Source organism: Schistocerca cancellata, chromosome 4, assembly GCF_023864275.1.
Source record: "Schistocerca cancellata isolate TAMUIC-IGC-003103 chromosome 4, iqSchCanc2.1, whole genome shotgun sequence".
Lineage (NCBI taxonomy): Eukaryota > Metazoa > Arthropoda > Insecta > Orthoptera > Acrididae > Schistocerca > Schistocerca cancellata.
Genome location: NC_064629.1, coordinates 402834658 through 402857869, shown reverse-complemented (window position 1 = coordinate 402857869; position 23212 = coordinate 402834658). Strand labels below are relative to the sequence as shown.

General features: G+C 43.7%; 1 protein-coding gene across 3 annotated transcripts in view; it reads right to left on the bottom strand.

Moving 5' to 3' along the window:
• LOC126183238 (syntaxin-binding protein 5) overlaps positions 1-23212 on the bottom strand; it is a 976467-nt gene that overhangs the window by 497318 nt on the left and 455937 nt on the right. For all 3 annotated transcript variants that reach the window (XM_049925028.1, XM_049925029.1, XM_049925030.1), the window contains exon 4: positions 1454-1588. In XM_049925028.1, coding sequence (XP_049780985.1) covers positions 1454-1588 — 135 coding nt within the window. The remainder of the gene's footprint in view (positions 1-1453; positions 1589-23212) is intronic.

Below are 23212 nucleotides of genomic sequence, written 5' to 3'. Positions count from 1 at the left end.
AATAAGGGGAACCAGCTCGCATTAGCCGAGGGAGATGGAAAATCGCCTTAAAAACCATCCACAGGCTGGCCGGCACACCGGACCTCAACACTGATTTGCCAGGTGAATTAGTGCCGCGGACCGGCACGGCTTCCCGCTCGGGAAGCAGCGGGTTAAACCGCGTGGCTAGCTCGGCGGGTTTTATATACGGTACAGCAGGATGTACTGCCCGGAAAAGTTTCACAACAGGCGTCATCTTTATCTTACAAAATTTAACGCCGTGGATACTGGCTCGTTCTAGCTACAGAGCTGGGCAAGATTATCGGCAAAGAACTGCTCGCACAGTAGAATTTGAGAAGGTATGTTCACTGATGAGATTTATTTCAACCTTGACAGCGTTTTCAACTGCGGCAATATCCTCGTTGGTAGAAATGTAAGTCCATACGCCACCGTCTCCTAAGACCAGCAGTAGCTATTTTCTACGAAATTTTGGGCCGATATTTAATAAGATATACTAACAGTACCTTATTTGTTACTAACGTGTTCGAATACTTCACGTCGCCTGGTAGTCATTTGAGATGTGCTGCCACAGTTATAGACTACTACTAGTTGTCTGCGAGAGGATGTGGTTTTAACACGACAGTGCAACATCTCGTCTCTGTATTAATGTCCCTGTACTCCTGAACAACACCGTTGGGTTGGAAGTGGGAATCCTGGCCCACTTCCAGTGGAATCGCCTTAACTCGCTATTATGTATTTTTTCCTAGTGTGCGTGTGCGTGTGTGTGCGTGTGCGTGCGTGCGTGTGCGTGCGCGTGCGTGTAATAGTAGTTAAAAATTAAGATGAGCTGGGATGTAGGGTGCTAGCGGGCTGTCTCATAGAATAAAAAACACGGATGTCAGAGAGTATGACAATATTTTAATGTGCCGTTGTAATGCGTGCATTGAGACTGGCGGTCGTTACTTTGAACACTTATCATCAGCGTAAGTTGGTGCTATAAGACTGAAATTGTCTATTTCAATAAACAACTACATATTAATTCTCTGCCACACTTTCCCATTTCGAAGCTCTCTGACGAGAACTTCTACTATTTGTATAATTTTAACCCAAAACCTTTGAGCCGCCTGCGTAAGAGCAATGCGTTCACATCACAGTCGTGTGTTCTAATTGTTTATTTAGAGTGAACCAACAACAAGCTTGTCACTCTTGTGGGATCCAGTTTTTCTGTATCAGTGTTATACTGCCACGGACGCAAAAGAAGACCACTCTGACTGTTACGATGAAGTTGTGGGGGGAGTTTTTGTGCTGCATACGCTGTTAGTTACACTGTTCGCGGCGGCGGCACCACCACCACCACCACCCCGAATATTTGTGGTGGTGGTTTCTAGCATGAAAAGAATATCTGACACATACAATAAATAAATAGTTTCAAGAAACTGTCTATTACATGGGTAATTAAAAGGTGCATACTTACACTTCGATTGCTTTATTCCAGTTGATGACGTATCCCGACAGAACGAAGGATTCTATGTTTACAACGTGAATGTTCCCACGCTCGGTGCCTACGTACAGCCATTTGCTCTGCAGAGGCAAGTGGATGTAGGTGATCCTGTAAAAGGAAATACAAAACTCAGTTTACAGATTTTGTACCACATACAGTATCTCTCTACTCACTTCACTCTGATATCAACTTGCAGCCTTTCGAAAAGAACTATAGATATAGCAACGTATTTTGACTTTCGGTGCAAAGGCTACGAAACATTCAATGACTATGGCAACGACTTGCGGAGAAGTGTGTTGAGTTCAGAAATTGTCAGGTGATACAGAATTAGCACAGTGACCTACATCAAAAAAAGTGATCCATTACTCTGGATCAATTTCGCCGGCACTTTCAGACCCAGCTACTTCAGCAAGAAGACTGTGTGTTTTTACGTTTAAACGGAACACGATCTTCGCAAAACAACTGCGTCGAAAAGCAATAATTTCAGGACCACTTACACAGGGGTTGGCCAAAAATATGGAAACATCGCGAGAAACGGATACTTTAACACAACTGCAGATGATGGCTAAACCTTCAGATTGCACTGTTGTATTTGACCACGAACGGCAGCATTGTCGTGTCCTCAGTACGTTGCAATAGTGTGTCGTGGTTATAACTGTGTTCTGTGTAGCTGACAGTGCATTACGTCGAAGCTCAGTGCACTCGAACGTGGGCAAAATGTTGGTGTTCGTATGGTGGCTGCCTCCGTGACTTAGGAAGCCGAAATGTTTGGCGTTTCAAGATGCAACGCATGGAAGATATCTAAGGCATATGGGGAAAGCGGGAAATCATCAGCCGCTAAGTCACAACGCGGATGAAAGTGTGTGATGCGTGATCGTGGTAGATGATCGTTGAAGAGGTTAGTGACAAAAAAAAAAATAAGGACGACAGCTGCAAAAACCACTACAGAACTCAAAATCACTCTCGCGAACCCTTGCCAGCGCAAAAACACCACCGAATTGAAGGGCGAGCTGGAAATTCTGAACCGCTGATCAGAGATGCGAATGTCCGTAACAAGAAAACGTGGTGCCCAAGTCATAAAACCGGTACTATGGAGCAATAGACGGATGTAATTTGGTCGAAAGAGTCTCGTGTCACACTGGTTGCAACTTTTGTCTGTGTTTACATCTAAATTATGAATCATGGCGTACGTTGGACGATGATTTGGGCAGCCATATCAGGGTATTCCACGGGTGTCATGGCTACTCTTCAAGTTCGCATTACCGCCAAGGATTATGTGACCATTCTGCGTCATCCCATGGCACAATATCTGTGCGCATCTCCCATGACCACCACAGTCACCAGATTCCAATATTATTGAACCTTTGTGATCTACTTAGTACAGAAGTGGGCGTGATCGCTATCCACCTCCATAATCGTTACCTGAACTTATTATTTTGCAGGAAAGAGAGTATAAAATTCCCTTGAAAACCTTACAGGGTCTGTATTGATCTATTCAGAGGCGACTGGAAGCTGTTTTGAATACCAACGGATTTCCTAAAGCATATTAGGCATGGCAATGCTTTTTCAGAGTTTCAATATTTTTGTCCAATCCCTGTACTACCAGAGACGCACATCCAGCTTGTGGTTTTATTAAATGACAGGTACGTTAGACTGGCTAATTCCAAGTGTTATATGGGAATTGGTTGTTGCAATTAGTAATGTTCTAGGCCAGTTTCACATTTATGGACTGCTTAATGATGAAGATGCAGTTGGCTATAGGAAATCGCGGTTAATGGCAAAAACTTGTTACCGCCAGAAGTCAAGTGAGGGAAAAAATGTTTTAGAGGATTTTGATCTAGGATACAATACTTCCGTTACAAATATTGTTTTCTCTGAAGCAATATCACATCTGATAACGCTGTAAAACCAGTTTTGCTGAAATAAACTTAATGAATTACTTTCGTTATTCCTATGATGAAATGTGTTCTGGACTGACTCTCAATTCAACATTGCTCTGGGAAACACGTATCACTTATTTTCAATCTCTTAGACTAAAAACTTCGATGTGTGTGTGTTCTCGTGATATTATCGTTGAAATTCAACCTATGAATTATATTAAATTCAAATCAGGTTTGGTGGTATTAGTGACTCAGTGGTGAACCTCTTGTATACTCACGCTGAGGTTAATACGTTTAACAGACCAACAGCACCAACACCAATAGCTGTAACAGTTTCCAAATTTTATCGCTTCTTTATCGCATTAGCGCATAATTAAAAATTAGAATCTACTGCAGTATGAATAAGCTGTATCACTGTTCAGATCTGCATTTCCTTCTGAAGCCTTGACATCATTAAGGTGATTGTAGATATACAAGATGTTCTAAGTGACAGGGCCATATTTCGACTGTTAGGGTCGGAAACTGTGGTCACCTACATACAGAGTCTGAACGCCACCACAGAGTGCAAGGAGGAGTATATTTGTACCAATATTAACGATTTTCTACAATAAGCTCTTCGAGTACTTTTTCACTTAGGCCTAGTAATCATCACTTTATTGCAAAACCAATAACAGACTCTGAAAGCCTGAACTTTCAGCTACTTTTCAACGTAGTCCCTGTCACGATTGATGCATTTTTGGAGACGCTCCGGAAGCTTTTTCGTATCCGCGTCGTACCACTCGCCCGCCGACTCGTGCAGGAAGGAATGGACAGCTGCCTTGAGCTCTTCGTCGCTTGAGAATTTCAGTCCTTCCAAGTGTTGTTTCAAGTTGGGGAACAAATACTAGTCACTGAAACCCAAACCAGAGATGTATCACTGATGACTTTACTGTTTAGCGCCCTCCACCATAAATCATCATCACCATCAGAGATGTATGGAGGATGGTCAATGATTTCCCACCCGAATTGGCGATGATGATGTTTGGTTTGTGGGGCGTTCAACTGCGCGGTCATCAACGCCCGTACAAAGTCCCAAATATTACACAGACCAATTTTTACATAATCCAATCTAACCATTGTAACGAGTGGTGGTGGTTAAATGAAGAGGACACCACAAACACCAAGTCCCTGGGCAGAGAAAATCTCCAAGCCGGCCGGGAATCGAACCCGGTACCCTGTGAACCACAGACAGCAACGCTAGCCTTTGGACCACGAGCTGCGGACGAATTTGGCGGTGGAGAGCTATCTTCGTGCTGGCGACGTGAGAACGGGCGTTGTCATGGTGCGAACGAACTCCCTTTGTTAGTCGACCCCTCCTTTTGCTCTATATAGCCCGGCGTAGCTTTGTTAGTGTCTCGCAGTACCTTGCCGCAATGATTGGTGTACCTCTTTCCAGGTAGAAAACCAGCAGAACGCCTTTTCTATCCCAGAATACCGGAGCCATCACTTTCCCTGCTTGACGGCGTTTCCTTTAACTTATTGACATTTGGAGAACCGGAAGGCCGCCACTGTTTCGATTGTTCCTTAGTCTCTGACGTGAAGCAGTGAACCCACATCTCGTCCCCGGTTACAATTGAATCTAGAAATTCCTCACCCTCTTCCCGCTAACGGCGCAGAAACTTGCGAGCACTTTCGATGCAATTTTTTTTGTGTTCACTGGGCATCCGCGGCACACAGCTGGCACACACCTTGTGATACTTCAAATTGTCCGTCAAAATCTGGTCCACGGTAGTCTCAGAAACGCCCCCTATCGGTTCGGCAACCTCTCGCACAGTACTACGCCGATTCGCAAGGAAAACTATTTTGACTTTCGTCACTTTCTCCTCCGAACTGACGGACGCCCGCAGCCGGCGTCGTCGTGCACGTCTGTACGGCTCATTTTTTTACGTCCATACATTTTCCTCCATACACATCGGTCAACTGGCGATGGATGTCAATAAGGGTTGACCCCATAAAGCACAAAAATTTAATCACAAGACGCAATTCCCATTTGGCGGGAGCGTCGATTTTCCATTTCATCGTTAACGGCTGCAACGCAAGGAATAAGCGTCGCGGAGAGGTGGGACTGGCAAGAATAGTGGTGCGGGAAGCAAGGAACAAGGCGCTTTTGTCAGATTCAAGCTACAATATGTGATCAAAAGTATCACGGACATCGCCAAAAACATACGTTTTTTATATTATATGCATTGTGCTGCCACCTACTGTCAGGTACTCCGTATCAGCAACCTCAGTAGTCATTAGAAATCGTGAGAGAGCAGAATGTGGCGCTCCGCGGAACTCTCGAACTTCGAACGTGGTCAGGTGATTGGGTGTCACTTGTGTCATGCGTCTGTACGCGAGATTTCCACACTCCTAAACATCCCTTGGTCTACTGTTTTTGATGTGATAGTGAAGTGGAAACGTGAAGGGACACACACAGCATAAAAGCGTACAGGCCGACCTAGTCTGTGGCTGACATTGACCACCGACAGTTGAAGAGGGTCGTAATGTGTAATAGGTAGATATCTATCCAGATCATCACACAGGAATTCCAAACTGCGTCAGGATACACTGTAAGTACTATGACAGTTAGGCGAGAAGTGAGAAAACGTGGATTTCATGGACGAGCGGCTGCTCGTAAGCCACACATCACGCCGGTAAACGCCTCGCTTGGTGTAAGGAGCGTAAACATTGGACGACTGAACAGCGGAAAAACGTTGTGTGGAGTGGCGAATCACGGTACACAATGTGGCGATCTGATGGCAGGGTGTGGGTATGGCGAATGCCCGGTGAACGGCATCTGCCAGCTTGTGTAGTGCCAACGGTAAAATTCGGAGGCGGTGGTGTTATGGTGTGGTCGTGTTTTTCATCGAGGGGGCTTGCAGCCCTTGTTGTTTAGCGTGGCACTATCACAGCACAGGCCTACATTGATGTTTTAAGCACCTTCTTGCTTCCCACTGTTGAAGAGCAATTCGGGGATGGCGATTGCATCTTTCAACACGATCGAGCACTTGTTCATAATGCACGGCCTGTGGGGGGAGTGGTTACACGACAATAATATCCCTGTAATGGACCGGCCAGCACAGAGTTCTGACCTGAATCCTACTGAACACCTTTGGGATGTTTCGGAACGCCGACTTCGTGCCAGGCCTCACCGACCGACATCGATACCTCTCCTCAGCGCAGCACTCGGTGAAGAATGGGCTGCCATTCCCTAATAAACCTTGCAGCACCTGATTGAACGTGTGCGTGCAAGAGTGGAAGCTGGGCTAACACCATTACCGATCGAGGGCGCCACTAACTTTTAAGTCATTTTCAGCCAGGTGTCCGGATACTTTTGATCACATAGTGTAGCTCGGTCCGTCCCGACTGGAGATCATTGGACATCTTACTTTCCGGACAACCCTCGTATCTCCCACATTCGACCATTTTTGGTCTTCACTGACTGGCCTCATTACGCCACTGGCTTAGTCTAGGTCTACCACTCATAAATTGTAAAATTGATGTTTGTGTAAATTTTACCTAGCTGTTTTGTGAATTTTGACAGCATAAAATAAACAATTACATCACTTTATTCGTCAGGGCCTTCTAACTACGAAACGACTGCGCTGGAAGTGTTAACTTTGGATAGAACTGGCCCGCATCTCGTGGTCGTGCGGTAGCGTTCTCGCTTCCCACGCCCGGGTTCCCGGGTTCGATTCCCGGCGGGGTCAGGGATTTTCTCTGCCTCGTGATGGCTGGATGTTGTGTGCTGTCCTTAGGTTAGTTAGGTTTAAGTAGTTCTAAGTTCTAGGGGACTGATGACCATAGATGTTAAGTCCCATAGTGCTCAGAGCCATTTTGGATAGAACTGCAAATGTAATTAGTTTTAGCATAACGGTGACAAAATTAGTTTTTTATTCATTACCCTCACGGGCATGTGTAGATTAATAATGATAGCAAAGTACCCGACTGGCTAGTGGCGCAATAGCCCAATCAATAGAGAACAAAAAAGATTGAATATCGGGAATAGTTCGCGTAGCCGGAAATTTTTGTACCGTCGTAGGAAGGAGCGCCACGAACTACGAACTAGAAATCCTGACTAATGAGGGATGAATGTGGGATGGAGGTGCGTTTGAAGATCACTTTCGTACCTCTTTCTTGAATAACTCTAAAACAGTGACCTCCAGCGAAAACGTATTCCAGTACACACTTAACTACATTAAATTTACTACAAAAAGGTCCTGCTCATTTTTTCTGTAGGACTAATAGTTACCGTGGTCTATGAAGGCCAGCTATAGCTTTTCAGGTTGCATAAAATGACAATGGTAGGCGGCAGCTACCTGTATGACACTGTATACGACTGAAGCACCAGAATTCCCACAGTCATCCTCTAATAGCGACTATTCCAATTAATAGAACACATTTTCCCGAGAAATAAGTATCTCTTTCTTCCAGAGACTCCCATTTAAGTTCTCCTGGCATCTCAGGTACACGTTAGTATGCGCTACAGCGTCATGTTCCGATTCTAGCAGCGCATCTCTCAATTCGTCCAATGCTTGCTGTCACGCCAGCTGAACAGCGACTCTAAATCCTGAAGCAGTACTCCACAAGACTTGCTACTATCGTCTTGCACACAATTCTTTTACAGATGTACTATACTCTTCTAGAATCATCCTAACACATATATCTTCACAAATATTGATTTCACGTACTCGTTCTGATCAGTTGCATCGTTAGACCCCTAGGTATGTAAATGCTATGACAGGCCCCACAGGTTTACCGTTAATCTTGTAATAGGATACTACCGGGCTATTTGTCCATGTCATGGACTTTAAATTGCACTTATCCACATTTAATGAATGCTGCCATTAAGGACACAAGTGGACACCCTCTGTAAGTTATTTTGAATTTCCTTACGATCATCCAGCGGGAATACTCCCCGCAGACAATAAAATCTGATAGTACTACTAACCTGGTCTGACAAATCTTTAATGCATACAGAAAATATTAGAGGTACTATTACACATCGTTTGTGTACACCCGATGCCGCTTTCGTTTCAATTGACATTTCACCGTTCAGCATGACGTACTGCGATCTGTTAGTCGAAAGTCTTTCCGACATATGAAGGATGACAGTTATCCAAAAGCTTGTATTTGCTAGACACGTAGCACTAATAGTAGTAATAGTAAACTTCAATACAACAACGTGTCCAGTATTCTTGCAGTATTAGTAGTAGTAATATAGGCATTTTCATTCTTGCAGGTCTAGTTTGACTACGATGGGACAAGTATTCGGCCATGCCCTTACAGCCGGAATCATCCCGGCAGTTGAGTGATGTTATATATGAAAACCAGGGAAAAACTAAATCAGAAAGATCGTATGAAGATTAGAACCTCCATCCTCCTAAACACAAGCCCAGTCTACAGAACAAAGCATATTGCGAGGGGCGTTCAGTAAGTAATGTAACACATTATTTTTCTCAGCTAATTTCCGTTGCAAAAATGCGAAATTTGTTGTGGGCCATCGCGGTTATTCAAGCTTCAGCCCCTACAATAAATGAAGTTACGACAGGTGGTGGCGCTATACGTGTCCTTCAAAACGGCGTATGTAACGCAGGTGCCTTACATCCATGGGTACTTGCAAAACATGTGGCGAGACCTCGCAGAGAACAAAAGCACGGTGAGATGTTGGGCGTGGGGTCTGTCATCATTGCAACAACCTCGAGCATACCTGTCCTATCTCTCGTTTGCCGGCCAGCCGCTGACTCTTGCAATGTTGAACCGTGTGGACACACTCATTCGCGTTGATCGACGGATCACAAACAAACACCTCGCTGCACAACCGGACGTCTCTGTTGGCAGTCTGACGCACTCTTCCACCAATTGGTGGTGCTCAAAGGTGCATACCCGATCGTTTCCTCGCCGCCTAACAGAAGACCGTAGAGGACAACGAAATTGCGGTCTTGCTTGCGCGTTACGAGGCTGATCGTGATAATTTTTGTCGAACATCGTCATAAGCGATGAAACATGGGTTCATCACTTAGAACCGGAAACAGAACGGCAATATATGGAGTAGGGCACATGAGCTTTGCTCTGAAGAAAAAGTTACATGCCGCACTGCCACACCCACGGCCATTAAAAGTCATTGCGACGGTCTTCTGGGATTCTGAAGGGGGGTTATTAATGCAGCAAGATGTTGGCTCCGACGTCGACCAGCAGGCATACAGACCCTCGCAGTAATGTGGCGTAGGGCCGTCCCATTGAACGGGAATTATACTCAAAAATAGCATTCTGTATCAAAAAATTGGGAATAATATGGTTTATTGAGATCCAGAATAAAACCAATATGCCTTCAGAAAAAATGTGCTGCATTACTTACTAAATGCCCCTCGTATTATTATTAACTTGTTACATTTTTAACACATTGTATCATCTAAATAATCCTTCACTGCATAGAATATATTCCTTATTAGGTACTTTTTAATAGGCTTCTTAAAAATAAATTTTAGTACTCTCTTTACGCATTTTATCATACAATGCTATTTCTTGATGGGTTTTATTTTTATTCTTCCTTGCTAAATGCGAAATCAATCTCGATCTTGTTCCATGGTCGTGCACACAGAGGTTTGTGCAATAATAATGAAGGTTAGTTTTGATATGAGTAACTGTCTGATTAATGCACTCAAGTAGACTAGTTAAAATCCCAAATGTTTTTAACAGATGTTTACAGTGAGTTCCATCACTTTATAGGGCTTTATGAGTACCCCAGGCTTTCAGAAGATAACCGTGGAAATACTACAAGTCATACAGGAAACAGACACCTATCGGTGATTAAGAGCATCTCTCCAAGTTTGTAACTCAGATCATAGCTGCTCAAAATAGACCCCTTCAAACGTCAAACTCTTACGACACACATGCCAATCCATCATGATCAGAATGAGCGACTTCATTAATTACCCTACCTTGTAAATCTCCAAATTAGGTGACACTGGAAGCGGAAATACCCTATCTTTCACGTAACTCCATAAGAAGAAATTACATGCAGCCACTGAACAGGAGAATCACCACAGCACGCACGTTCAATCCGTCGCTGAGGCAGTTCGGCAATGAAGGAAGGAAGATTTGTGTTGAACGTCCCGTTAACAACGAGGTAATTAGAGACGAAGCACAAGCTCGGTTCAGTAAAGGACGCATAGGAAATCGGCCGTGCCCTTTCAAATGAACTATCCCAGCATTTGCTTTAAGCAATTTAGGGACATCACGGAACACCTAAATTTGGATTGCCGGATGGAAATTTGAAACGTAGTCCTCCCGAATGCCAGCCCAGTGTGCTAACCACTGCGCCACCTGGCTCGGTGTGTTCGACTTTAAAGTGATCCTGTACGTCTGAGAGGAAGTGTGCTGGTGCACTGTCTTGTTGCAATATAAAGTCTCCATTGCCTCGCTGTAATTGTGGCATAAGCCTTTGCCGCAACATGTCCATGAACATGAAACCAATCACATTTTCTCCGCTAAGAAATCCAGTTCATAAACTTTTCAAGAAGACGTGGCACACAAGGCGGCAACTTCAGATGAATTATGAATGTGTTCCGCAATCTCGTGTGGATGTTCTCTGCCCAAATATGCACTTTATCACGATTAACCTTTCCAGACACATGAAACTGGGATTCGTTACTGAAAATAAACTTCTTTGGAAAACCATCTTCCTCCAGCAGCATTGGAAGTCAGAACGAAGCATACTGTCCAGAATAGTGAGATCATGTAAAACTTGTAGCCTGTATGGCCTTACACGCAGACGTTTACATAGAATACGCCAGGTAGTTGTCTGCGATGTCTGCAGTTCTCTGCTATCATGTGTCGGCGGCGATTTCAGCTGACTCCCGATGAATAACTCCCGTAAACGCTGCACCCTCTCTGCAGCCAGTCTCACGGAATGTGTTGTACCACCCTTGGAGTGCTTTATATGTTGCAGGTTCATCTCCTATCTGGTATGAAATCGTCGCGGACAGTCGCAACTGACTAAAATTCCGCGAATTCTACGTCGCAATAAGCACACAACGCTCCGTAACAGGCCATGTTCTGACGAACCTGTCTCCTGGTTGTGTGCTCTGCAACTAAGCCACAGCGCTTATTACGAATCGAAACTTGGGAGAGTTCTGTCTGCTGATATGTGTCATTTTTCTTACAGTTTTCGCGCAGTCAGCTGATACCCTAATGGATGTTTATGGTCCTTTTCTACAGTTTGAAAACTGTGTTGATATTTTGTGCATTTGTTCCCGAGAAGAGAATACCTAAGTACTAAATATAAGAACAATTTGTGTGTTATTAAAAGGCACTGGCTTTTACAGACAGGTGACAGGACCCTAAGAGTGTAACATATTGATGACATTCTGCTTATCACATACGAGTGGGAGAAATGTTTCTCCCTCCTTCCCTCCCACCCTCCCAGCCCGCCCCCACCCCACCCCCACATTCCAAGAACGGTATAATGTTCGTTCTGAGATTTTGTTCTACGATCCTGAAGCAGCAGGACGTTAACGATATTAGTCTAAGTTTTGCCACATTCATAAACAGAATAAATATATATCTTTTTTCCATCAGCGCTGAGTTGTTTGCTAATCGCCAGAGTGGTGGTGTTGATGAGTTACGAAGGACGTTGAATCTGCACCATATTCAACGTGTCATACAATAAGAAATCTGTATTCAGTCTCGTTCGCTTTGAGTACTCCTAATTAATTTCCAGTAACCTTAGCGCGTGCGGCGTTCAAACACTGATACAGTAATTTCCTTACATATGAATCTGCGAAATTCAGTATTCTGGCTTTCAGCCTGCTGAATTCGGTTTCAACGCTATTCAACGAGTGATAAAATAGATGGATAGCCTCGATCTCTGCATCGATAAAATTAAATATCAATAATTATAGTAACAACATTTTAATGATAATTAAAATTTGACATACCCCTTTCATGACAAATAGGGTCCTATTATGATTGTACGATCGACATAAAAGTGCACTGCACAAGAATAACCCTACTTCATTCCGAGCAGAAACAATATACACAGATCGCAATTCCTCAGCTTATTTGCTTTTCAGCTGGCAAAAACAAATTAATAGTTTATTCAAGATAATGGCGAACTTAGTGTCTTCAACTAGAGGCAATAGATAAGTGTGAACAGAAAGCTCGTTGTCGTTACGATTATCCATTGAAATATGACTGTGATTGTAACTCTTATCTTGGGAATGATCTGCCACGCAGGAGATGATCTCATTCCTTCCCAAGACCAGTTTCGCTCGAGGTAATAGGAGCTGCGATGCTTGCACCTCACTCGAGTAACTACGCTTGTATGCCTGAGACTGAGTATAATGCCGGCATTCAGCAAGACTGATAGGGGGCTTACCGCCGAGGACCAGCCGGCATCGATAATCGATCCAGGGACCTCCACTTGGGCGTGTGATAGCGTCGGGGAGCACAAGATGCGCCATTCTGGCCAAGGTCAGGCAGCCCTTCATCTGTCCGCTCCACCACATTTACTATACATTCCACCAACATGAGTTCAGCTTCACTTTTGGACGTTACGGCAAGATATTAATACATTCTTGGTATTTATCCATAAGGTGCTGGGTTAACGCATATTTTCCCGCAACACATTCGAATCACGTAATTCCTGTTCTACTGTCACCAAAAACACTGTCTGATAAAAAAAAAGGGAAGCACCCACAAGTCATGGCCGCATGTCATTTTAACATCTTACACATACACGTCATCGGCGGATGTGTAAATGATCAATGTTGCCAGTCTCTCTGAGAGGTAGAACGGCCTCCAGAATGAATTACTGTTGTTCGTGTTTACCCGGCCGGAGTGGCCGAGCGGTTCTAGGCGCTACAGTCTAGAACCGCGAGACCGCTACGGTCGCAGGTTCGAATCCTGCCTCGGGCATGGATGTGTGTGATGTCCTTAGGTTAGTTAGGTTTAACTAATTCTAGGTTCTAGGGTACTGATGACCTCCGATGTTAAGTCCCATAGTGCTCAGAGCCATTTGAACAATTTTTTTTTTGTTCGTGTTTAGTGTTATTACCAGGAACGATAGGCCACACGATGGGGGTGAACGGCATGAGATGTTGACTATCACTGAATGACACGGAGATGCTGTGCACTCGTGTGAGACAGCACAAACAGCATTTGACAGAGTCTGGAAGGGGCCTCAGTAAGCCTTCGATTCGGCCGCTTGGTTGAAATATGCAATATACAGATTTCTGGGGCAGTCGGATCTGACAGTGGACCGGAGCTGGACTGCATGGGAACGTGAGGGCAGGCATACTCGTTGTCAAGTTCCCAGTCGACTACGTCTGACCACCACAAAGGGGCATCGACGTATTGCGCACCACGCACATCGTAACCACGTCACTTCCACACCTGCCATCTGAGAACAAATAATGAGCTCCATGAAACAGTTTCATCCTGCACCAGTAGTCGAAGACTAGCAGAAACCGCACTAGGGAACTACCATCCGAAGCGTAACGTGCCGTTAACACTACAACACAAAAAATGGCTACAATTGGAGCGGTGCCATGACCTAGAAGCATAGACTGCTTATGTATGGCGTCGCATTGTGTTCAGCGATTAATATCGGTTCTGCACGACCCCTGATGATCGTCGGCGAGTATTTCGGCGACCTGTTTTGGAGAGCCACAGCCGTGTTATGTCTGGCGTCATGGTGTGCAGAGCCACATGGTATGAGCAGTCTGGAACCGCGGGACTGCTACGGTCGCAGGTTCGAATCCTGCTTCGGGCATGGGTGTGTGTGATGTCCTTAGGTTGGTTAGGTTTAAGTAGTTCTAAGTTCTAGGGGACTTTTCAATAGGACAATGCTCATCCACAGGTGGTACGCGTCTGTACGAACCATCTGCATGATGTTGAGGTACTGTCTTGACTACGAAGATCCTCATATCTGTCCCCAATAGCACATGTGTGAGATGAGCTCTTGTGTCAACTTCATCCCAGTGTCTGTATCTGGGACATCAACGACCAGTTACAACAGTTGTGGGCCATCTTTTCTCAGGAGAAGATGCAACAGCTTCATGGCACCCTTGCCAGGCGAATAAGGTCAAGCATCCAGGGCAGATGGGGTGCATCGTCATACTGATAAGTGGACAGATACTGCAAAGTTGTTTGCTAATTTGACTCAATAATGTAATTACTGAAATAACATCACATACAACCTCAACCAATGATGTTCCATTTCGTTTTCTCTTCCCATTCTGGATACTTTACTTTTTCTGTCTGTCAGTGTAGTAATGGATACAGACTTACGTAATACATCTAGCCCGACCGGTTGGCCGTGCAGTCTAACGCACGGCTTTCCGGGCGGGAAGGAGCGTCGGTCCTCGACACGAATCCGACCGGCAGATTTGTGTCGAGGTCCGGTGAACCGGCCAGTCTGTGGATGGTTTTCCATCTGCCTTGGCGAATGCGGGCTGGTTCCCCTTATTCCGCCTCAGTTACACTATGTCGGCGATTGCTGCGCAAACAAGTTCCCCACGTACGCGTACACCACCATTACTCTACCACGCAAACATAGGGGCTACACTCGTCTGGTGTGAGACGTTCCCTGGGGGGGTCCACCAGGGGCCGAACCGCACAATAACCCTGGGTTCGGTGTGGGGCGGCGGAGGGGTGAAGTGGACTGCGGTAGTCGTCGTGGGGTTGTGGACCACTGCGGCTGCAGCGGGGACGGAGCCTCTCCGTCGTTTCTAGGTCCCCGGTTAACATACAATAGAATACAATACGTAACACATCTACTTATTACCAACCGCGTAGGCACATTGGATCCACCAGTTGCCGCCCGATCAACGAAGTTACGCAAGATCGGTCCTTAGTATTTTTACGGGTGACCGCGTGGGAACACCAGGTGCTGTTGGTTGCACCAGGCCACTGTGCCACACGGCATTGTCATGATCTACTTATTCTGTCGATATTAAACACGGATATTGGACAGATGATTCTTGTCCTAATAGCCCACCACACACATTTTTGTTTGACACATAATTAAGTGCCGGACGTTTTCTGCGTGATATGTTTTACTGCACGTTCATCACAAACTAATTGTGGCCCAGTCACCTCGCACGTGGACATATATAGTTGCACTGTTACGAGATTGATAGAAAACTTACTCCACTCTCATGTTGAAACTCTGTAATATGGCAGTGGTATGCGTTACTGTTAATTTAGTCCGCGTAGCCGTAATGTTCAGATGTGCGTGAAATCTTACGGGACTTAACTGCTAAGGTCATCAGTCCCTAAGCTTACACACTAGTTAACCTAAATTATGCTAAGGACAAACACACACATACGCACACCGATGCCAGAGGGAGGACTCGAACCTCCGCCGGGACCAGCCGCACAGTCCATGACTGCAGCGCCTGAGACCGCATGACTAATCCCGCGCGGCGTAGCCGTAATGATGTCCAACCGTTTACTCCATCTGTACAAACGAGAGTAAGAGGCTCCATACGCACTTTGTAACTGGAATTAATACATCGTCAAACGATGGTAGGAAGATTGCGGTTTTATGTCCCATCATTAAATATGGAGCAAAAGGTCGTATGGGCAACCATTCTGTTATGTACTTTAATCGATTTCTGGAAGCCACGAGAAGCCCAAGAAGAGAGCTGTTTAATCTGAATGTTCAGATGGTGACCAGAACTCCGCTCTCCCGAATGAGCCTACTGCATTAAGCAATGCGTCAACTCTATGAACTGTCCGACCCCTGTAGCTGAGTGGTCCCGGATTCGAGTCCCGGTCGGGGCACACATTAAAAAAAAAAAATAAATAATGCCGGCACGGTAGCTCAGCGTGTTCGGTCAGGGAGTTAGCTGCCCTCTGTAATAAAAAAGAACACTGAGTCAACGGATCAACGCTGAACTTGACCGGGTGTCATGGGACATCAGCACCGAACAAATGCAACGAACAAAATCGAACAAAATGAGAACAATTAAAAAAACAACAAAAAAGTGGTCAGCGCGACAGATGTCAATCCTAAGGGCCCGGGTTCGATTCCCGGCTAGGTCGGATGTTTTCTCCGCTCAGGGACTGGATGATGTTTTGTCCTAATCATCAGCATTTCATCCCCATCGACGCGCAAGTCGCCGAAGTGGCGTCAAATCGAAAGACTTGCACCCGACGAACGGTCTACCCGACGGGAGGCCCTAGTCACACGGCATTTATTTAGCGCGGTCAATTTATTGTCTTTATCATCGAAGATGGAAATAGACTGTTTCGCAGTCGGAGCTCTATGGAGGTTGGTCCAGTTCAGCGATTCTCTGGGAAGGCCAGATCTCTCTCATACCGTAATCGGTTCCTTTGTGCTATGTTTAAGGGAGACGAGCGGCTATATAGACGTACACAATAATTGCAGCGGAAGTAAAATTGGAAGAGGTCAATACATACCGAGCAGTCGCTCAGATTGGTGAAGGATAGAGTAGGTAATGAGCTTTGTCTTTTTCGAAGTAATCATCCCGACACTGAATTCAATCGCTTTAGGGCATGGTTCTCAAACAGTGGTCCGTGAATCACCAGTAGTCAGCCAGAGCTAGAATATGTCCCGCGAAAGATTTAAAATTTCAAACTCTGATTCGTTTTAAATCATTAATCCGCTGTTACGCGGGCGTTGCAGCACCACGCGCCGGTGAGTGGTGGCTAGCGCGGTAGCCAGAGGGAGGCCAAGTGATCGACGTCACAGCGTGGCACGAGCCAGCCATTATTCTATCGCAGCTTTCTTTTGTCTTACTCGGCGGTGTCATTGTTTCTATTCGGCTGTGTATTGGTTCGACGGCATCAATACCGTAGTTTCACAGAAACGAAGTATTACAAAAGAGAATACCTATGCATGTGTGTATCTACGTTGACTATATAATTAGAATACCACATTACACAGAGATATGTAGTTAAAAATAAAAATAGTAAAAGTATATTTATTATACAGTATTATTTACGTATTTTATTATGAAAAATCAGTTATCTTTATAATTTTGCTTGTTATGCTCTTATTGGATTTTATTCCTGTTTTAGTTTCAGAAGATGGCGCCTTAGAGAAAATACGACAGTAGTTCACTGAAGTTACTAGATATTAAAGGAACCATTGAGCTTCATCACTAATCCAATTATGTCCCTATTTACACGAAAGTGGAGCACAGTACACACGGTCAGATGTCAACCTATCGTTTAACCGCGCTAGTGCGTAACGCCAAAAGATGTGCCTCGGCTCTCCTGTTCACTGCCTTCTCAGAAACTAAGTGACACGTTCAGTTTAAGTTGCCGGTAATATCAATCTTTAGCTATTTAATTGAATCGACCTTTAAATTTGTGTGATATATCGTGTAGTCGAAATCTGGTGGATTTTTTTACTATCTCTCACTATTTATTTAGGACGAATGTCCACTTTTCACAACATGCAGATATCTTGTCTAAATCATTTCGTAATTCGTTTAGATCTTCTGATGGCTTTGCTAAACTGTAAACGACAGCATAATCTGCAAGCTGTCTAAGAGGACTGCTCATATTGTCTTTCTATATAGATAACATCCGAGGGTCTATTAAGATTCCTTGGGGTAGCACAGATATAACTTTGGTTTCTCTAAATCCGTGAAGTACTAACTGTGGACAGGAAATCACGAATCCAGTGTCACAGCTGAGATCATACTCCATCGGCACGTTGTTGGATTAGAAGCCGGTCGCGAGTGTTGCTCTCAAAACCCTTCTGCCCCTAATAGGCTGGTTACTATATTGAAACGAAACTAACCGGAATGGTAAATCAATATTTATTTTGTATTTATAGCCACTTTCGTTTTGTGGCCCTTTTAAAACGCAGATGTACGTCTATGATTTGTGTGTCGTCATATTTAAAACCAGTGCGCATGGGAACAAATTCCTGTTTCCAATTTTGAGTCACATTTTGCCCTTTAGAAAATACAGCCAGGCTGTAGATACAAAGAAGAGGAAGTAATAGGCATTTTATTCTCATTTACTTGGCCATTCTCGTACAGAGGACGCACGCATGATTCGGTAGCAACGAAAGTAAAAGTTAGTAAAAAAAAAAAAACGCGATTTCGGCGGAGTTAAAAGAGGCAATAGGTACGAACTGAATAGAAGAAAGGGTCTTGCTCAGACCTCCTAAGTCACAGGAATCACCTCGTAAAGTTGTTTGCGGTCGCCTATTTGCTTTTGAAACCAGCTGCGACATAGTTGACTCATCCTCACAACTGTGGCTTCTTTTTCAGTGTGCGTCATGTGAGGATGACTACAGCACTGTAAACTACCTAAGCGTACTGTCATCAGCATGAATGTCCCCAGTGAGAAATGTTAATTAATGTGCAATGCTGTTTTCTTTAGCACACTAAAGAAGCACTGACTTCATCCTTCACTCCATTGCGGGTGTCCTGGGCAGAATTTTTGATGTATCGCGGTATTTTGATTTTTGTTAATAATCTGTGGCTAGCTAGGGTGTTATAACCGTCCTCTTCGACGTCTGTGTATAATTACCCTTTACACGACACGATACAAAAGTTGTATGCAAGGTACGGAGAGTACACTGAAATCAGTCAGTCACCTGAATTGCGGAGGATAAATAAAGAAGCCGATTTGAGCTACTTCGAGAAGGGAGGCTGTAATTAGGCATCGGATATTAACGTGTGGTATCTGTCCAAAATGGAGGAATGTCTGTGAAACCGGTAGCACATGACGTTTACCGTTGAATGTCTGTACCTCGTCCGAGAAATAAACGGCAGAGGTATGTCCTTTGTGCAAAGTAAAATGGCCTGTTATCAGTGAGGAATATGACACCAGAAAAAAATTCTGGGATAGGAACAAGTGTTTGGAGTACGCTGTTTATCATAAGTTCTTGCAAATGGCATTCTGCAGCAGATGACCTAAACGTTGATCTACCATCCTCTTTAATTAACAGTGGGTTGATTATGCATATGTGGATAAGAGTTGCCTGGTCAGTTGAGGGAAGGTTCTCACATGTGTTAAAAGACTTGTGGGACAGTGGAGGTATGATTACGCATTGGGGAACGTGCCGGAGTTTTCCTCAGTGGTCTGGCCAGTAAACACTGTCACCACGACTAATCCATTGTTTCTCACATTTTATGTCGGAGCAGTGCTTTTCATCACGTGTTGCGTCTGCTAGCGCCCAGACATGTTAAAATCACTCAAGCCTACTCGTTGCCGGGAAGGGTGCCAGAACATGTCCGTAAGCTCTTAGAACGTCTCTGTTCACATTCAGGGGAAAATCCCGAGAACAGATGGTCCAAGAAGTCAGGCAAGATTTTAATTCCTTCAGCATATGTGTCTCGAAATTCCCTTGATGGGAAATCAGAGAAAATGGAGTTCAATCAGCCCTTCTTCTCAAGCACTATTCGCGGCATGAACAGGAAAAGGGGGGGGGGGGGGGTAAATGTTGGCAATAGCAGAAGTAGCTTCCACCAAACCTGCGTAAGACGGCTTGAGGAGTACAGACTTAAAGATACATGAAAACAAGTCAAGAATCCTATGTGTCACACCATTCGGAAGATATTCAGCGAACAAACTCTAAGCTTGTCGGCAGAGTTCGTATGTGCTTGTTTAACAATTGTAATTCTTTACAAAGTATGATCCCAAGTGAAGTAGCTCCGTGTGCTGTACATTAGACTCGCATTCGTAAGGACCAGGATTCAAATAAACTTCTGGCCATCTAGATGAAGAATTTATGTGGATGTCCTAAATCGCTTAAGGCATAAAATATAAGGACCCCTCTGAAAAAGATACGTTTCCACCTTTCCCAATCTGAGACTGTGCTCCAGTTCTGATGACATCGCCACGATTGGATTTTAAATGCACTCTTTATTTTATTTACTAAGGAGTACATATATCATTCCTTTGTCAGTTGTGTACAACAGTCTTACTTCCGTAATTTTCAGTTTACAGTAAAAGTCATTAGGCGTATTGTCTTACAAATTTCTGGGCGCTAAGCCGTTGTCTTATAAGCTTAATACGTATAGTTCAAAGTCTTGCTACTTTCTGTGTGACACAACCGGTCCCATCTATCTGCTCTGATGTAGGAAGATTCATTTTTAACAGAGTTAACACAAGCAGTGCAGCTTTTGAGAGTGTTTAAGTTCATTATTAAAGCCGGTATAATTCAAATATGACTACGTACTAATCGAGGGCCTTCCTCGGCCACATCGTTGGGATTGAATATGAATAATATAGAGTTTAATCTGTGTAGGGCGAGGCGCACAGTGTAACTTCCGCAAAGGGTAACAGTGGTTCCGACAGTCAGAGTTAACCACAAGATCGTTATCAAATGAAGTGATTATCTATAACGCAGTTCGGGAAGCTCAGCAGTAGTTTCGTGGGAGCTAATTACAAAAAATTTCTGAAACTCTTAAAAAAAATTCAGAACTGCTAATAAGGAAAGTATCTCGCGTAGCAGTCAGCTCGAATTTGTTTTGTTGAAATATGTCATAGTACAGTCACTAATGCCTGCAACTGAAGGAAGAGAGACTGGTACCATCATCTTCATGCAAGTGATTTTCATGACATAGTCTTACATAGACAGTCACAACCTACTATCGCCATCTTGGTGTACTAGTCATCGGGTTATTTATGATAGTGGTATCTCTCATTTCTTACATTTGAAAATTGTTCTGTTTGAGTATTACCTTCCAACGAAACGAAACTTTTTAACGTTGCATGTTTGCTACCCCAGGTCCACTTCATGCAGCCTATTGAATCTTGTAATAAAGTTCAATATTTCCGCGACGTTGGTGGATCAGCATTTATGGTGCTTGTGTTACATCATCTTATTTCCACGTATCTGAACGTCAGCGTTTCTGAACAAAGCTTCTGTTAAATAGTTTCAATTATTTATTTAAATGTCAATTCAGAAGCGTTTAATTTGATATTAAATCAATAAATGTGTGCACAGAATGCACGGAAAAATAAGTATATTCTTTAAGAGGGCAACAAATTCAAGTACAGTAAATACCATTGGAATTTAGCTTGCCGCACTCCATTCGTTTATTTTCCAGGAAGTCACATAGGGTATTGAGTTAATGTACATTTACAAATGGAATAACTTTGAATGTAGTGTTTCACAATATGTAGATAATTATGGCCAGAACGTTAAAATCTGACAAACTTTGAGCGTACACAATTTGAATTTCAAATTGCAGGTATACTTCAGATCAAGAGTGTTACGCTTCACAAGATATGCGCTGCCTTGTCTTCTTTATTTGGAAATGCGCGGTTGTTAAAATGGGTACCCAACACATTTTATCACTAATAAATGGCTGAATAAATGCTTAAAGCAATTATAGAGAAACCAAAAATTAAATTTGTAAAAATAAAAAATATCGCTCTAGAAAACAGTATGTGCTTTCAGTAACGTAGTAAAAAAACTCGAGTGGTCCTGAAGATTTTTGAACATTTAAATTTTACTAACACGGGTAGCGAAAGAGTTTGAGTGCTATTGATGATTATTTGTTATGAGGGGAAGAGTTTTCTAACCGTTTGCCCTGTCACCTTAAGGAGTGAATTCCTAAGTCTTTGCACCCTCATACCGCTGTTGTGCTCACGATGTTCTTCTTAGTCGCTCGGTAAGGAAGCACCAAGTCTTAAATGCTCCACTGTAGTCAATAAATTGTCTTTCAGAAGATTCCGTACAAAAATTAATACAAGAGCTACATTTTTTGTTCAAACACTGATCCGTCACCAAATGGTAACTACAACGAAAATCAAAAATGTTTTATCGCAACATTTAGCCACACCTTCCAGCTACTTCTGTACGTAGTCGCCGTCGGACTTGGACATTTGTTGTAGCGTGGTACCAATTTTCCGTAACTTCTTTATAGAAGGCAACCGCCTGTGATTTTCGACAATTCAATATGCTATATACGATATTGCAGCGCCTGTGTTATTCTAAATTACGACGCAATGTTCCATTGGACATGCATGCATCGGAAGGAGCGAGGTCCCAACCCCGGTCCAGCCATCCAGATAAAGGTTTCCACTGGTTTCCCTAAAGCAGTGGTTCCCAACGTTTTTTGACCGGGGGAACTGATTTCTTGGTTGTCACCAGAGACTAAAAGGTTCAAGAAAAATCAGTTGTGTCAGTACACAAATAACCTTTAATGAAAACTTCAACGTATCTGAAGTAACATTTATTAATTATACTATTATAATAGAAAAACCAATATTTTTAGTAGAAAATTAAATTCGGTTTCCATTAATGTGGTTCTTGAACTTCCATATTCTGTAAAAGTTCGGTAATCCTGGGGGCCAATATTACTGATCAAAGCTACACGCATACCACCACTTACTTTCAATCGATTCTTCCTGGACTTATCTTTAATTACCAGCAAAACAGAAAACCCTTGTTTCGCATAAATAAGTGGTGAAGAAAAGCGTAAGATAACTCAAAGCGATTTCTCCCGCTTTAGTGTATGAAATTGTTTTTTACATCAAAACCGCCCAATAGAATCAGGTTCACATGCGTCCTTACTACAGTTAAAAAAAATGGTTCAAATGGCTCTTAGCACTATGGGACTTAACTTCTAAGGTCATGAGTCCCCTAGAACTTAGAACTACTTAAACCTAACTAACCTAAGGACATCACACACATCCATGCCCGAGGCAGGATTCGAACCTGCGACCGTAGCGGTCGCGCGGTTCCAGACTGTAGCGCCTTTAACCGCTTGGCCACCCCGGCCGGCCTTATTACAGTTTCTATCATTTTGGAATTCAACGAGGACTTTCTGGATTTCTTCTGCAGCTTCTCCAGCATTAGTGCTAAAAGGGTTGCGAATTAGTTTTT